We start from the raw sequence: 18,046 nt of genomic DNA, 5'->3' as shown, positions 1-18,046 counted from the left end.
GAACCTACTTCGTTAGGATTTCTGGATGAAATCATTTTTTAACTCACTCTGTAATGTTGAGTAGAGGTTTGCTCTGTATGAAAAAGAATATGGGTGTTGGGAAGCAACATATAGTTTCTGTAAGAGTTTGTATTGCATTAAGAAACAATAATATTGATATCTGCTCTTCACTGAACCTCTGAGAAGATATTTAATATGGTTACAGAGATTGTAGGAGAGGTGGAGTAAGAACAGACTCTGGAAAGTCCTATACACTACAGAAAGCCTGACTCAATATGGAAAACGCTATATACTGTGGAAAAGATCTATACACTATGGAAAGCTCTATAAACTATGAAAATCCTACACATTGTAGAGAGCCCTACACATTGTGGAAAACCCTGTATACATGAAAAAAACCCTACAGACTATGGGTAAAACTATGTAATATGGTAAACCCTATATACTATAGAAAGCCCTATACACTATGGAAAAACATATATGTTACGGAAAACCCTATACACTATGGGAAAACCTACACACTGTGGATAGTCCTACATACTATATGAAGGAGTTTAAAGTTCAGCGAGAAACAAGTAGGAAATTGTTTCGAAAACATGGCCTGATTTCAGTTTCACACAGAATATTCTAGTGAAACACATGATTCTGAAGAAGAAGGAAATGAGAGACAACACTCTTGTTAAATGAAAAGACTTTGTCCCACATGTGAAAATAAGACATTAGGTCAGAGAAAAGGCCAGACAGACAAGGACCATGAAGACGTTGCAGAGATAGGATCTTTCACTGCTATTTTACATGAAGAGAATTAATGTCAAGATATGGTTCAACACATGCACATAATCAGTGGGACAAATTCAATCACAAGAAACCAGAAACTTTGGTTTAAAGCAGTATTTATTATTGAAAAGAAAGAAAAATATAATGCTTAATATGAAAACTATCAAATAGTTATTAAAATGTCCATTTAAAGTATTTTCAAATAAAAATATGTACAAGACAGACTTACAAAGATATAAACAGCGAGAAGCACAAGTGGGCAGCTCCACAAATACAACTGAAATAAAATTCAATAATGCGAGTTGGAGTGACATCATATTGCACCAAAATGCGTTCCATGTGAAAAGATGAACAAGAAGCATTTCTATCAGCAGGCACACTTATTTCGCTGCGCTTTCCCACTTATACAACTCTCCAACGAACAGCATCTAGCAAACTTAACTGCTGCAGAACTCTCCCTAGAGGGAAATCATTTAGCTGTAGAAAAACCCATTTTAATTCACATACCACATGTTGTTGCAACACCAGCGCCAAGGAATTCGAAGACACAACACGATCCACAAACAACAGTTTCTCTGCACTGCTCACAGCTCATTATTTAGCGTTTTTGTAGCAAAGCCATCTTCCCCTTTAAGCAAGTATTCACCACTCAATGTAAGACATTGTGTGCAATTTGTGCAAACTATAGCCATCACCTTCGCCAAGGTTCATCGTCACAACGCCAAGGTAAAGAACTCTGTCAGAGATGAGGAGAGCAGAGAGCACAGGGTATCACTCTGGCTAGGCAGCATGTTTCTAATCTCGTACTAAGATCGCCAGAACAAAGCTGCCTTGCTCCTTCCATGTGGACAGTGCTCCAGGGTCATGAGGATCACAGTCTAGATCCAACCTAGGTCTTAGCATGTTTGTAAGTGACAGTTGTCGCTCGACTCAAGTGATTCCACCAGAACTACTTAATGACGTTTGCAGAAGAAGGAAAGCAAATGAAATTCATTTATCCACAATGCCTGATGCATTAATATGAACAAACCAACACGCAGAAGAATTTTTCTACTCCTTGACGAAAGAAGAAAAAGTTAGTATGTCAAGTATTTCGATAAAATTTACAAACCCATATTTTAGCAAAGTAAATTCAGATATACCAAAATAAAGAGGCATGCAGGTGACTGAATTGATGGAATTCTGAATTAATAGCTACAACTTCCCCTTCCCAGTGCATGACTACCATGTATGTCCCACTACAATAAGAACTCGCACTACAAAACTCAGGGTTATAGTCTTATCTGAGAGGGAAGACAATTACGATCTCCAAGAACCCAGCACAAGGGGCCAGTTGTAGTGTGTTCTCTGGAATGTACTTAATATAAAACCACAGGCCACCAGTTCAGTATTCAGTAATGACATACTTTTTCATCCTGTTGGCACAGGTAGAAAACATGCCTGATATTTACGCTTGCAAAATTCCCACATGTTGAAAACCACTACTAACCTTCATTACTATGGTGCTGAAACCCATTGACAGAAACAGAAACTCGGGGCCAGTGTCTGCCTTCAAAGTATACAGGCTTTTGAAACGAAGTGCATGCTGCTATTGCCACTAATCCTAGAACATTCGTAAAAGTGAAACTCTCTGGACATGGATCATATCAAGAAGAACCTAGTTTAAAATGTCTTTGCAGATTTTACAGCGGCAGCGATGAAATTCTCAGAGAAAGGGGCTGGCCAGTAAGTCCCTAAGAAGATGGTCAGGTGACTCAGAATCATAAGGGAATTCTGGTGGTTTCTCAAATGATCACTGTCAAATATCTACATAGATGCTGGAAAATATAGGTTTAATGTTACATAACTTTCTTATTTTCAGAGTAATAAAAAGTGATATTGACAAGTACACGAAATAATCAGAATACAAAGTAATTTCATGTAAGCGATCTCTCCTGCTATCAACTTTCATTCATTGCAAATAAAGTGGTTGGCTGTATTTTTATTCCACCAAAGTACTTTTCGACTTTAAGAAAATATTTGATCATATTGTTTAGTAAGCAGAATAATAGAGAAATTCTAGGAAATGATTAATTTGTAAATTCTTTGAAACAAGACCCTTCAGTGCAGGGACCCATACTATCTCGTCATAAGATATGGCTGTAGTTCTGAGTCTGTGGTTCCTAAGGGTCATTAGCAAGAACATGTTAAGTCTGCCTTCAACATGCACCTTCTAGTCAGACCACGCACAACGCACTTAGAGCTGTGACATCCAAAGACCTAACTCATCTTCCCACAAGATGCTGTGAAACGCCCCCACAGGAAGTGCTCAAAATACAGTTATTGTTGCAAAAGAGGGAACTGTGCACTTTTCTTCTCTTTCTTGCCCTGGCCTTCAACACTGACGTCAGTGCTTTCATCAAGAGGTAACAGGGATGTAGCCAGCAGGTCTTCTAAGCAATGATTACTTCAGTTCAAAAATCAGTAGTGTGCATGCTGAAGTGGGGGGAGTGTGTTTACTTTTGAATTACTGCAGCCATCCCCGCGAGTCTCCATTTCCATGAAAGTATCATCTATAAACCTGTCTGGGCAGTGATTGATACTATAAAAGTACCTTTGATCCAAACAGGCTGAAAAACACACATGTAGCAGGGAGCTGTGTGGAGGCTGAAACCATCTTCTGCATTTAAAGCCAAGTGGAAAAGAGGAAGAGTAGTGGGTAATCCCAACAAAAAGAATAAAAGCGGAAAATTTTCTCCCACTGAGAAAATCTTGGGACCTAAGTTTTTCTGTAGTTATTATCTTGAAGGCATAGTGTCAAAAAATGAAACAGAAACACAGGGTGTTGCTACTATATGTAAATTAGGCAGAAATGGTTTTTAAAAAAGAAGAAAAGGAAAAAATAATACTAACACTCTTGCCTCATGGTAAGAAGGTAATGTCTCGGTATATAATGAAATGGTGAACCATGTGGCCATAACTCATGCTTTTGCACCAATATGTGACATAAAAACAGACAAAGCACTTATATTCGGATACCTAGTGATTTTAAAATTCAGTAACATAAAAGATTAAATATAATTGGCTGTTAAATCATCTGCTTTAAAGAACAATACTAACAATCAGTGGCCTACTTAGAGGTCACACTTTCAGCTATGAAATATATTGAAATAGACTCTGGAAATACTATTTATGGGAAAATTGAACTAAACTACATGTGCAGGCAATAATTCTTTTACGCACATGTAATGTAAACAGAAGCTATGCAAATGACTCATTATTTCTCTAATTTATATCCTCTCTGAGCTTCTTGCCATTACACCATGCCATGACTTAATGCCTGGCCTGATTGATGAGGGACATAAAACATCATCCTGCACTCTACGAGCACTGACACACAGAATGTTTTGACGCAAATGATATTCAAATCAAATAAGGTTCTTGAGTCATGTTCATTGGAATCTCAAATCTATTTCTTTCCAAAGTAAGAGATGGAGCTACAAATAGAGGTTCATTCATTGCCTTTCTGTTACTCACAACCTAACACCACTGAAACCATTGCTTTCTGTATCATAGAGACCTTATGAGAAAGCCACTAATAATAGTTTTTATGTGTACATTTCAAGTAATACAGAATTTAAGTATTTTAAAATGTTTACAAATATTCTATGATTATTTTTAATGGAAAAATAATAGAAACTATTTTTATCTTATTCACAAAATATAGAAACCATAGTGTATATTGTATATGCCATTTTCTTGGACTTTAAAAATTTGCATACATTTATTTTATTTTATATATATAAGTGTTCTGTCTGCATGTATGTGTGTCCACCATGCGCATGCCTTGTGCACACAGATGTCAAAAGACAAACTGTAGTCTCTCATGGTTGTGAGCTACGATATGGGTTGATAGGAATTGAACTTAGGTCCTCGGCAGGAGCAGTCAGTGTTCTCAGAAGCTGAGCCATTCCTCCAGCCCCAATTCTGGGTCTTTTTTAAAAAAACACAATTTTTCTAAAGTAGAGATAGGAACCTTGAAAGGAACGTGGGTGCACTGGAGACACCAAAGCCGCTTAATTAGCTTCTCAAGGCACCCATTTGCATACAACAGACACGCTTTGTTGTAGAACAGTGAAATGTGGTTATTGCCAATCACAGGCTGCTTCCGCCTTCTGTTATCCTGACCCTGGGTTGTCTTTTCACACCTTACTTATATCCACACAAGGGAGAGATGCTTGCTTTCTTTGCATCTCATTCACCTGTAAATTGAAATGAAACAGGGAGTTTGCCAAAGGCTGATCCCAGCTTATGAGGGCTCCTGCTATGCAATTGTTTTCATGACAACCATCTTTTGCTGTTCACATGACAACTGAGGAAACCATTTAAGTAGATGCGTAAGTGGAACTGGACTCCGCCATGTTTGCTAGGGCAACTGTTCAATCTTCTGAAGAAGGAAACGTGTTAGTCCTGCTGCCAGCTAAGCAAACTCACCATTTATAAGAGCCACTTGGAATCAAAGGGGAGAATCCAGTGCTTCAAAAGAAGAGACAAAAACAGCACTGTTAGAATGTCAATCTATGGAAAACTTGTAATTCTGTGAGAAAAAGAAAATTGCACCTAAATTTTAGAATTCTTTAAAAATTGCACGTTCAAGGCTTTGTATACTAAACAAAAAATATCTGAAAATAGAGTATTACATGTATTTCTTAAACTGTTTAGGTTTCACTAGCCTTGTGTTATAGTAATCAAATCGTATTTTTATGTAAGTGTTCAAATATGTACGCCAGCACAATCATTAACACACGTAATCACATGTGCATATACACACATTAATCTAAAATAAGATAAAGAATTGACTTTGTATGAAAACACACAAGTGTGCAACAGTATTTCTCAATAAAAAGATTTGCTTTACATGCTCTTGCTAGAACAATTAGGATCATGAATTCCATGACTAAAGAAATGCTGTGCTCTCTTGGGATATAACTTCAAAGTAAGTCGAAACGCAACTCTGTGGATTGTATTTTAAAGAAATACTGATTGGGTTTTTTTTTTTCTGTGCTTGGTTAAAATAGTATTACAATGCCTCTATAAATCTAACACTACCCAAAAGTCTTTGAAAAGAGAGGACGGGTGATAAAGTGAACTCTGATCAGCTTGCACAAGAAAGATACACAGATAGCACAATGAGACCAAGCAGCCAGGGAGCACAAGAACCTCAGAAAGAACCAAGACCCGCAGGACTCTCTCCATGGCTTCACTGATTTCGTAGGCAAGAAGATGCCACCACGTTAAATCTGTGGGCCTAACATAAAAATAGCAATATAAAAATATGCACCCCCCAGTGGCATCTGCTAGAAATAGATGTACTTTGGTAACACTATTTTGGTTCTAGAGACCGAACATACGGTTTTGGTAAGCCCATGTTAGTAAAAACAGAAGTAATTGTTACTGACTCACTTAGGAAAATAAACACTTAGTTTGGTCTTTAAAAAAATAAAAAGTCAACTTTCGATATACATAAAATGTCATTGAGGCTTTAAAAAACTAAACTGGTGAATTGTTCTGAATTAAAATCATCATTGATACTTTGGGCAATTAACTATGAATGCAATGATTTTATTACAATAGTCTTTTAAACGTCTCATTTTTAAGTGGTCAGAATGTAAGAGATGAAACTTACTACGGCCATGCTGAGCATTTAATCTTTGGATGTTAGAAACAAGGTTTTAAAAATCCCATCATTATCTTCATGCCGTTTGAAAATTGACCAATCTTCTCTAACTCTGACCTAGCACCACCTAGTTGAACACACGTAACGAAGACTCTCCTTCCAATGGGTTTGCCTGCAGTTACCTCTTTTGCCAGTTGAATCATAACTAAAGTGAAGAAATGATTTTAAAAGCCTAGATTTAAGAGTAAAAACTTTTTAAAAGGTAGGTTGAAAGTTGAACTATGCAGTGGCATTTCTTTCATAGTTTGTATGTCAGTCTGTGTTTTTCCTAATTGATCCAGATAGTTTTGTTCAGAGACATATCTTAACAGAACTGTAAAGGGAATTGACACACTGTCAAAAGTTATTACTGTGTAAAAATAGCCACAAAAGAAAAGGAAACATGATTAGAATTACTAACACTAAGTATAACTATGGTTATAGAGATAAAGCCCAACATTTAGAGTTTCGTGGGCAATTTCTCCCATGTTGATGTTATACTGTAGTGATTGAAATTTAGTTTTATTCATCAAGGAGAAAATCACCAAAGAGATGATTCATCAATGGATGTCAGAGCAAAAAAGTACACATTTTCCAGAACTAAGGGACCAGGATGAAAACAGAGTGACATACCAAACACCAAACCTCCTCACAATAAGTGAGATCATATTTAACCTAACCCAGTCTCCATGATCTTTATTCATAACCCTAGGATGGCCTCATGAAGAACAGCCTCAAGAAATGCTTCTTTAATGCATTCAAGAAAAGTAAGACATGTGAATGTAGCTCAATGGTAGAGTGCTTGCTTGGCTTATGCAAAGCCCTGAGTTTGATCTCAAGCTACACACACACACACACACACACACACACACACAACTTCCCCCCATTTTTTGTTCTGATGCTCTGAGTACAAGCCATTGAAAGATAACAGTCACGTTGGTCACTAAAGGAAAACAATCCAAGGTCTATGTAAAATAAAATTATTTCTGGACCCTTTGCCACAATAATGACATTTTTCTGCAGTAAGACAGAAAACACTTTTCACAGTATAGATGTCCCAGTAGGTAAAACTATGTTTACAGACCCCCTTAATATACAGAAAACACTTTGGTCTTCTATTTAAAGGTTCTCAGTCAGGATTAGAAATGTTGCAGAGATGATACCCCAGTTGTTAGTGCTCTTTGTCTCTCTTACCTCGATGGGTAAGCACCAGGCTCAAGAGCTGAGCTTGCCTCACTATACGACTTGTATCTTTGCTTTCTACAAATACATTGAGTTACCAGTAAACTGCTCAGAGACTAGTTGGAATACACTAGAGGATGTGGATCGAAATAATCGCTTCCTTTAGTCTGCCACCAAAGTCGTGTCTTCTTGAAAGAAAGATCCACTTTGTATCTTGGTCCTGGGCAGATGGCCAAGATTTTGATGCATTAAGTTCATAATTCTTTAGAGTCTTCCGGTACAACTTCTAGTATTATCTGCAATGTTCTGGTTATTCTGTCTATAAAGAGATAAGAAGAAATTAAAATGCATGAAAATCAGAATGGCATAAAAATAGCAAAATGTGAATTATTTGGGGATGGAGACTGAGATGCACAGCCACCTTCTTTGTAGTGCACTTTTGAGAGTTATTTACTTCATTATAAACCTATCATGCTCAATTAATTTACTTGTCACTTCTACAACTTCCCATGATGCCTCAGTAAGAATATATTAATGTTTTACATTCAAATGGGAACATTTATTTATGAACCAGGAGGCTGAAAATATTTTGAGACAATGCAACCGAGATAGAAATAAATGTTTACAAATATGCTCCATGTTCAACTCAAAATGGGTTTGTTCTTTTCTCACATAGGAGATGACAACCAATTTCTCAGACAGTCAGGAGAATAATACTATTTCCAGTGTCTAATGTGTAGTATTGTTGAGCAAATTGCCATATTTATCAAGGCCTTGACTGTCTCATAAATAGAGTGAGAAGCTTGGACGAATCTGGGTCATTAAGGTCTGGGTCCTTAGACCAGTTACATTAAGCATCGTCCACAGCTCCGAATTTGCTTCAGATTCAATTCTTAGTCTCCCTATTGAGAAGCTGAGGATTTAACACAGCAAGAGGTAACTGTAGCGGGCACTAAAATAGAAGAACCCCCGAGCTGTATCACTTCTAATGATGCTTCCTAGCCACAGCTGTAGAGTGCGGAGCTCTCTGGTGACGGTTCCAGGGACATTCTTGTTTGCTCACCATCACTAATGCCCATGGAACATCTTCAGAAGTCTCCTAATCCTAGAGAACCCCAAGTTCTGTCCCCTTAAAGGTTTAAGAACCAAATCACCTCTCCTCCAGGCATGCTTTCTCTTTTCTGATGATTCATTCTAATAGGTCCTTGCGAACAATATTTAACTACATTAAAAGAGCTGTTTTCATCTTTTGCTCTCTGATCCTTGTAGCTTCGATGCTAAAAGCTCCCCAGAGACTCGTGCATTTGAACACTTGGTCACCATCTGTTGGTGCTACTTCGGAAAGCTCTGGAAGGCTTAATGGGTGCAGCTTGACTGCCGAATGTGAGCTAACTGTGGCTGGCATGGAGACTATAGCCCAGCCTCACTTCCTATGGAGTCTCTACGCGGTTTTGGCTCCCTCACTGCAGACGGTATGACCAGCAACTCACGAAACCCCTGCAGCCATGCCTTTTTCTGCCATGATAGGCTGTAGTCACTCAAACTATGAATCAGAACAATCTCTCCTCCCTTAAGTTGCCTCTTCCCAGGGATGCTGTCACAGTACAAAGAAAAGTCACAAATATAATCATACTCCCTGAGGGAATTTCCCAGGCACATTGTTCTTTTTTAATTTTGTCTTTATTGTAAAGGGTCTTATACACAATTGTCAAGTAAATTAAACCTTTTATAACTTTTAAATAAATAAATTGTATTTTGTAACAGTCCACTCTGCTGTGAAAGCAACAATCAAACAAGCGTTGTAAAGAAAAGCAATACACATAAAGAAACAATAACTCAAGCCCATGTTTAAACGGTACCCTGTGTAGTTCCCTAAGCTAAACCCTATGTCCTTGTCTTCTCGCTTAGCCCTGGTCCTCCACACTTGACATCAAAGTTTGTCCTGGTGTCCTCCCATAATGTGGCATCCCAACTGTTGTCTTCTTAGGTCTCCAGCTGGTATGGGAACTTTACATCCATTCCAGACACATGGAAGCCTCTGGGATGCTCATGTTTGCATGTGTCCTTCTAAAAGCACAGTTTGGATTCTCCTTTCAGCAAAGCAAGACAAAGACCCAAATTGTATGGTTCTGCCTACTCCACCCTGTTGACATTCTCCCCTGGAATTTTCTAAACCCTCCCCCTTGGGGTTCCATTACTGGCATAACTTGTATGATGGTGGAGTGTTCGGCAAATAAATTGGCATTGGCCTTAGGTACTCATTGGCTTCCCAGCTTTTCCTTGTAGGCTGTCTTACAACAGTGGGGTTGGCATAGGTGCTCAATGGTGGCGAGGAAGATTCTAGAAACACTGCAGAACATGTGACTTTGGAATGCCATATTTACATTCACAATAAGATTAGTGGCCAGACAATGATCCATCAATAAAGGTGAGCCAATGACTGACAGTTGGAGGTTTCCATAATTGAAACCTACAGAACTTTACAGCAATGCAGTGGTTTCAGTTTTATTTTTCATGTTCCCTGGCTTTTCTTGAAGTAAACTGGAACAGCCAACTTTGCAAAACCTCACTCACCCCATCACACCTGGTATCCATAGGGGAGCAACAGCCAAGACTGAGTGAGCTTGGGAAACAGTGCAAAGTTACTCTAACCCCAGAAGTTATATTAAAAGCAAGAATATGTTCTCTTAAAATACTTTCATATGCATGATATTTCTTTAGTGGAACATCTTCTGAGCTTCTAAGAACAAAGGCAAATTTAATGGATTAAATAAGTACACTCTAATCTTTGGGAGAAGGCTGCAAATGCATTATCCAGCTTTCAGTGGCCCATCCCAGATGAGGCTATCTTGATATACTTTGGGCAAGTACCTTCTAGGCTCTGGACTTGCTGTCCATGAAAATGGATTAATCCGCTCCTGTCAGCCAGAATGGGGTTTTGGTTTGTTTGTTTGTTTGTTTGTTTGTTTGTTTTTACAATCAAAGATTATACTTAATTACAGTTGCCTCCCTATCTCCACCTGAGCCAGAGGGGCCAGCTGCTGGCTTTCCCCCTGCCTCTCAGTTGAGGTAAGGTTGGATGGATAACTATCGTGTTCAATCGCTGCCACTAACCCTGGCCTGTGTTTCCAGTATCTGTTACCTCTGTGTCTCTGGGCACATCAGGGTGGAACAAGCCCCCTTTCCCTCCCCTGGGAAGTTTACCTGGCTGTAGACAAATAAATCATATAAACAACCAAGCAGAAGAATTAACTGCCCTCTTAGAGACATGAAGAAAGCTGTCGGCATATCTGACTGCCCCCTTAAGAGAGTGCTTTCTTCTAGCTCTGGAAATACTATAACAGAAACAGTGGTTCAATACTGGCATCCTGTGGCCAAAGGTACTCATCAGAGCTCTGGAAATCTCACATCCTTGGGCCAAGAGACTAGGAGCACCCCCTGGCTGTCTGTGCCGACTAGACTTGCACAAGTTTCTGAATGGTGTCTAGATACAACTTCTAGACACAGCCCCAGCGAGGGGCATTCTGCTAGACTGTCACTGTCACATTTTCCCAGGGTTGATCCATTCATACATACTGAGATTTAAAAAAAAATCAAACAGCATAACATAAAAACTAGACAATTTACCAAGCAAACACGATATTAAACTCCTGAACAAACTGCTGCAAGCAAGGCTCCCCGGCCTCCATGTTCACGTGGAGTTTCCTCTCTATCAGAATTACGTCTTTGGGGGAAGGGCCCAGTACTGCTGTAGGAGGCTCTTGCTTTATCTCTGTGTGTTTTGTTTTGGCCAAAGGCTACAAAAATACTTCCTACTGCAGCAATAAATACTATGAATTTTCTTTATTTTACTACAAGAACGCTGCCTAAGAGGAAAATCAAACAGAATTACAGAGGACTGTTGTTTTTCCCTAGTCCCTTTCAAGGCATCTATAAAGATAGAGTTGGGGTGATCCTAATATAAAACAAAGCAGCTGGGTCCCTGGTAAGATGGCGTCCCGGAGAACCAAACCACCGCCGTGGGTCTCTGACACCACAGTTCGTTTCACACAAGGCTCACACTAAATTCGGCAGCCTTGGACATGTTCAAAACAAAGAGGCAGAAAAATAGCAAAACCTCCAAAATTACAGGAGCACGGACGGGCAATGAAAAAAGAACATGTATGAAAATCCCTGATCTGAACTGACTGAGCAGCTTCAAGCACGCCTGTGGTAGTGAGATGAGAGACTGGCTAGAACTGGCTGTGCAGGGAAGGACAGAAAATCCTCTGGAGGGGATAAAATGTTATTTTCACTTCAGGCTCTTCCCAAAGACTGTTGGCTCTTTCTTCTAGGTCTTGGGCAAGACATAAAGCCCTCAGTCTCAGGGATGACTCCCAACTCAGCCCTAAATAGTAGCAAGAAGCCAAGTGACTAATCCCAATTTTTTTTTTAAATTTGGTTTTTTATGACAGGGTTTTTCTGTAGCTGGAACTAGCTCTTGTAGGCCAGGCTGGCCTCGAACTCACAGAGATCTACCTGCCTCTGCCTCCCGAGTGCTGGGATTAAAGATGTGCACCACCACCATCCGGCTAATCCTAACTATTTTAAGAAAATGTCTCCTCCCTTCAGAAGACCTATAGTCAGTGTCTCCACCAGAGAAAAATCCTAACCAAATATGGGTTTGTTTGGGAGAATTAGGTGAGGGAGGTCTGCATTTATAAAGTATATTTTATCCCTAGATCCCTAGTCCCTCGCTCTATGCAGTTCTTTGCGTCCTGGCTACTGCTTCGCCTCATCAGGTCCTCCCTGGTCCCTAAAAGCAATAGCCATCACCATCAGAGTGACATGAATCCTCTGGTGACATAACTCACCATCTATGTAGTAGGGACAATGGCTTCCACTCCTTCAGATGGTTGTCAGAACAAAAGCGGTTACACGTGTGCAAGCATAAAGAAAACATAAAAGAAATCCGAGTTCTCATCCTCCTCATGGCTTGTGCTGTCACCAGAGCCATCCGCAGCGCCCTTTGCTAACAAAGTAGCACAGTAGCCTTGCTGCTTAGGACATTTGCTGGCTTCTGCCTCACTCACCAAGAAATCTCATGTCATTGGTCAATTTAACGCTATGATAGGCCATATATAGTATATATGGGCTTTTTTCCACCCAGGAGAACAAGCGTTATGTCACTAAGGGATTCCAAAGAGCAGTAAGGCCCTTTGCAGCACCGGGAAAGACTGCCTAAAGAAGTGATTCTCTAACATGCCAGTGGCTACAAACCGCCCAAATGAAATGTCCAACCGGTTGCAACGGGGCTGCACTCTAAATGCCCTTTGCTGCCTCTCTCCTCACAACCGCAATTAAAATGCAGTAATTTAATAACAACAGCACCACACATCGTTTTAAACTTTAAGAGACGCATATCGGATGTATGGACCTTTATGGGTTCTCTATAGCAGTTTGTTGCCAGGTCCAAGGGGCTTAAACGTCTTACCTGATAATTGTCTGAACCACTTGGGTTTCTTATCCCACACAATGAAGAGATAATATGCGGGGACTCCGGTCAGTGTGATGAGGAAGCCGATCCCGGTGCTAAAGGGGTCCGAGTAGAGGGAGAGAACGACCATGAAGAGGCAGGTGAAGGAGAACAAGGCCGGGATGAACAGAGGCACCTGGGACATGGCCAGAAGAAAACAGCGTCACTCAAGTTCAAGAGACCAGGGGGTGGAGGGTACCAGTCATGTGACCAGGCCACAGGCCTCCACCCATGTAAGCAGCAAAATCTCTTCAGTCAGCACAGAGCCTGTATTAGGTGCAGTTTCTTAAGTCTAACTCATTTTTAGAATATCTGAACCAAGTCTAGGGCTAGTAGATGATCTCTTAGGCCTAGCAGATGATCTCTTCAAATTCTTTCACTTGCAAAGGATCATTAGGATTTACGTTTTTCATCTGAAAAGATGGGTTACTTGGTAATCATGATTAGAACCCACTTTCGCATGGAATCCGGAGCGCCAGTGGCTTTGCTGCGTGTTAACGCCTGTCAGTGAGCATTGATTTCCTGTTGAGAGTCACACTCCGACCCGACGGGAATAAAGCAGGCTGACTCCTAGTCAACAGCTAATAAAGATGCTGCAGGCCTGCGGCAGCGAATACTATCAGAAACAAATCCTGAAGACATGACTGCAGCATTATCAGTGCTATTGTCTTAAAAGCAAATAAATCGTGAGATGGCGTTGACCGGCGGACAGCTGAGACTGAGAAGATGCCAAGCCAGCTCTCCAGCCCTCCCAGAGGGAAATGCTGGGCACGGTAAATGGCATCCCGCCTGGTGGCAAACTCTTCCTTTGCTATTTCATGTTTCTTTAGAGCAGTCATTCTCAGTCTACTTAATGCTGTGACCCTTTAAGACATTTCCTCAGGTTGTGGTGAGTCCCCCCGCCCAACCTTGAGGTTATCAATAATTTTGCTAGTGCTATGAATCATAATGTAAATATCTGTGTTTTCCAACGGTCTTAGGAGACCCATGTGAAAGGGTCATTCAACCTCCTAGTTCCCCAGGTTGAGAGCCATTGCTTTACCATGTGTAGGGGAAAAAGGCTACGATGCTAACATGTTAAACCTCTTCCTAACCCATAAAGCTGCTCCTCTTTCCAAGATATAATTAATGAAGCCCTCTTTCTCTCCTACCCCAGCTGTGTCAACAATTGGGCATGAAGACAAATGAGGTATTCCACCCTCTGAACACACCAAGTCAAGCATGAAAACCCAACGCAAAAAGTATCTTTTAACACTATCTGTTCTCAACAGGTAAAATCTGTGATGAATTCACCATATCTTATTTAAAATATGTATATATATATATATATATATATATATATATATATATATATATATATATGCTTTCCCTAAGTAAAGCATATTAGAAAGCACTCCCTATGAGAGTTCAATCTTTTACCCTGCAGGACCCTGTCCTCCCAACCTCCCCATCATCACGGTATGACAAAAGAGGCCTAGGTATTAGGAGAGAGATTTATGAAAACCCATCAAACTTGTTGATGCTACCTTGAAAGGACGATGCATATCTGGGCGTTTGTATCGAAGATAAATCAACCCGGCAACTACCAGTCCCATAAAAAGCCACCTAGCAAAACTGAGGAAATTCAGAAGACTGTAGAGGTCTCCGGAGAAGAGCATTATCATCGTCAAAGGATGCTGGAGGCGGAGGAGAGGAGACAAGGTTACCGGCGAACTGAGAGGGGGCAGGCAATACCAAACAATAGCACTGTAGCACTTGACGTGTATCTTTCTAATGGTTTATTTTATAACAAGAAACCATCATCCTGACCGAAGCCTACATTCCACACACTTCTTTTCCATATTCTCTTCTGGGTTACAACTAAGCCTCCATTGGGGGATGCGGTCATTTTTGCAGCTGGGATTTTATGCGAATTTGCTGTTTTGCTACTTTGGTCCATTCCTTGACTTCGCTGTGTTTTCTGTGGCTGTTCTGTGTTGCGTGCACATGTGTCCGTCTACATGTGTATAAATGCAGGGGTATTTATAAATGCGTGTGGAGGCCAGGGGACATACTTAGCTGCGGTTCTCAGTCTGCCAGTTCTTCAGGTCACTTCTACCTTGTCTCCCATTGGCCTAGAACTGGCCAGGTAGGCTAGGCTGGCCGGCCAGTGAGCTTCAGGGATCTCCCTATCTCTGCCTCCCCAGCACTGGGATTATGAACCCAAGCCATGATGCCAACACTTTATAAATATGGTTCTGAGGAACTAAACTCAGGTCCTTACGCTTTCAAGACTAGCAGTGTACCAGAGTCATCCTACCCCAGACAATGTGTTCCAAAAAAAAAAATGCATTCAATCACTCAAAATCAATGGGGATTCAATGATTAGTAAGCGCCAATCATAAATATTAAATGCGGCTCCACTAGGAACCTCAAAGGCTGCTCTGAGGTGATTTCTGAGATGCTCCTGGAGCCCACACCCAGGAAGCAACCAGGCTGAGGTGAATCTTTTGGCTCCTGAATGCAAAACATGGGCCTCTTCTTGCTCCAGGTCAGCTCTCCTCGTGTGCTAACTGCGTGTGACCCTCAAGAACAGGAAAGAACGGAGCCTCCAGAACAGCGGGCAGCAGATCAGGCCCCTGCTGCCGAGAAAGCCAAGGATGACGTGACTGACGGCAGAGGCTTCAGATGAAAGCCCTCTTCGTGGAATAATAATACGTCCTGTTCCACAAGGGACGGTGGCTTCTAGGTCCTCACAGAGCGTGTGCGTACTTTAAAAAGAAATTTCAAGGATGCGTTCTGAAACAAATTAAATGCACGGAGAAGAAAAAAAAACTGTTCAGTGCTTTCCAGAGCACTCTCAATAGCTCATTTCAGTTGAGGGGAAAAATGATACTAAACTAAAAATGACTAGAACGTGGCCAATGGGCATTTGAGGGTTCCTACACCTTTTACAGTCTTTTGTACCCCACTTTTCACGAACAGTGTTCCCGGCATAGAGAACTCCACAGCTTCAGTTTACATGTGGGGTTTTCCTTTCTTCTCTGTAAGGCTGGCTCTCGCAGGTCTTAGTTACAACCGGAGAACCATTTCACTGCTTAGTGTTTTATCAATGCTTTGAATGGCGTTGTGTGGGTTTCGTTACGATGGGGGCCGGGAGGAGAGACAACGTAACGTGTGCATAGCCTGCTTTCAGCTGGACTCAGAGTCAGTAGTCGAAACTCTGTCCTTGTGGGTTTTCCTTTTCTCTCCTCTGAGGTTCTCTGCCAAGCAAAGAAACCGCAGCACTTACTTCCCATTATATCTTACAAATGTTCTCAAAGGTGAAACAGAAACGGGGCGGGGCATACCCAGGGCATTCCATACACACCAGAAACACGGAGTCAAAGGAAGTCTGTTCCGACTCCATCTTTTGCTAAACCTTTTGTGAGGGCATATATATATACACACATATACTTGTTAATGTGCATTACCAAAACAATAACAGCTGGCAGAGGAGTGTGCTTGTGGACATGAATCATGGAAAGGATTTCCGGAAGGTGCCCTTCTCGAGACGCAACGTAAAATAACCTGTTGGGAGAAAAACGTAGGTGGAGTTCACTATAGGATCAATCATTCGAATGGGAAAAATTCTGAAATCCCCAAAGCAACATGTATGCATCTTTCTCACACTCAGCATGCTACCGTTTCTTGGATGGTCATTTTAGCTGTGCTTTGCAGACAAAGCCAGACTCCCATCGTTTAAGTCTCATGTCGAGACTTATGATATCTAGGACATACCTTATTATGCTTTGAGGAAAAGCAATAGTAACGTCTCACTGAGTGGAGCTTTACCTACACACGAAGAGCTTGTAGCAAAGTCAAATCTAGGTTGCTAGTGTCAATCCAATCTAGCACACAAACATTACACACACGTGTACATACATGTGGCATTCACGTTTATCTGACTTAAATTGTAACATAAAGAAACGAGATTTTCGTACCATCAAACAAAGCAAAAGGGTTACAGATGGCGGGGTGGTTATTTCTACTTTCTACTTTACTCTCTTTCGTGGCACCTTCAGGAAAACAAAAGACTTTATCGCCAGAAATAAAACCTCTTATTAGACCCTGTAGACAGACTCTAAAAAATGCTGCGTGGACCGCTCAGAGCCGGCTATGTGTAGACACGCAGCGCCCTCTACTGGAGAGAATCAAACATGCTGCACTGGAATCTACTACAAACTTGCATATCCCTTTAAAAACAACAGGGTCGGAGGCACTATTGCTTTTCTGTTTAAAAGTTATCCTTATCACATCCAATCTCTAAAACAGAAATGTGTTTCTGAAAATACATGAACCCGCTCACCTGGAGACAGCGAACACGCCACCGTTCATGGAGCCGAAGCAGGAGAGGGCAACAAAGATCGGGACTGCTAATGAGAAATTTCCCAGCAGCCGCTCTGAGAAGGTCTGGGGAAAGAAAGAACGAAGCAAATTAATGCTTTCCCAGAGAGTGGAATAAAATGAAACAATTTAGGCCAAACTTGCTCTTTGACTTTCTATTAGCCCGGTGCTATGTGAATGTTTTATAACCCTTCTTTTTGGTTAGGGTCAAAACTGACTCCTCAGACAATCATCGGAAGCGGGTACCATGGCATTGCTTGTCTCAGACCTGTGAGCAAAGGTCTAAACAGTCGCCTTCTCTCTCCCTTCAAAGCGATGATCCATTTACTGAATCTTTATCAACCATGATGTATATCGTCTCTGCCTCTGATCAGAAGAAGAGGCTCAATTCGGAAATTCTGCTTTTAGAGACAGAAACGGTTCCGTCCACTACCTGCTCTTTAACCCAGAAAGCCACCTTTGTATGATGGGGTACAGACGTGCATTCTCAAGAGTTATAGCTAGACGATAGG

At 41.0% G+C, this 18,046-nt stretch overlaps 1 protein-coding gene across 1 annotated transcript in view; it reads right to left on the bottom strand.

Annotated features, from left to right (window-relative positions):
• Window positions 1–876: 876 nt before the first annotated feature.
• Slc7a11 (solute carrier family 7 member 11) overlaps window positions 877–18,046 on the bottom strand; it is a 75,864-nt gene continuing 58,694 nt past the window's right edge. The window contains exons 8-12 of the mRNA XM_048424650.3: window positions 17,497–17,600; window positions 16,622–16,718; window positions 14,696–14,845; window positions 13,128–13,305; window positions 877–7,973 (exon numbers count right to left, since the gene is read on the bottom strand). Of these exons, the coding sequence (XP_048280607.1) occupies window positions 7,909–7,973; window positions 13,128–13,305; window positions 14,696–14,845; window positions 16,622–16,718; window positions 17,497–17,600 (594 nt within the window). The 3' untranslated portion in view covers window positions 877–7,908. The remainder of the gene's footprint in view (window positions 7,974–13,127; window positions 13,306–14,695; window positions 14,846–16,621; window positions 16,719–17,496; window positions 17,601–18,046) is intronic.

This window comes from Myodes glareolus, chromosome 20 (assembly GCF_982192425.1).
Source record: "Myodes glareolus chromosome 20, mMyoGla1.1, whole genome shotgun sequence".
In the NCBI taxonomy this organism is placed as follows: domain Eukaryota; kingdom Metazoa; phylum Chordata; class Mammalia; order Rodentia; family Cricetidae; genus Myodes; species Myodes glareolus.
The sequence above is the reverse complement of the archived record's forward strand: the minus strand, read 5'-3'. Positions and strand labels throughout refer to the sequence as shown.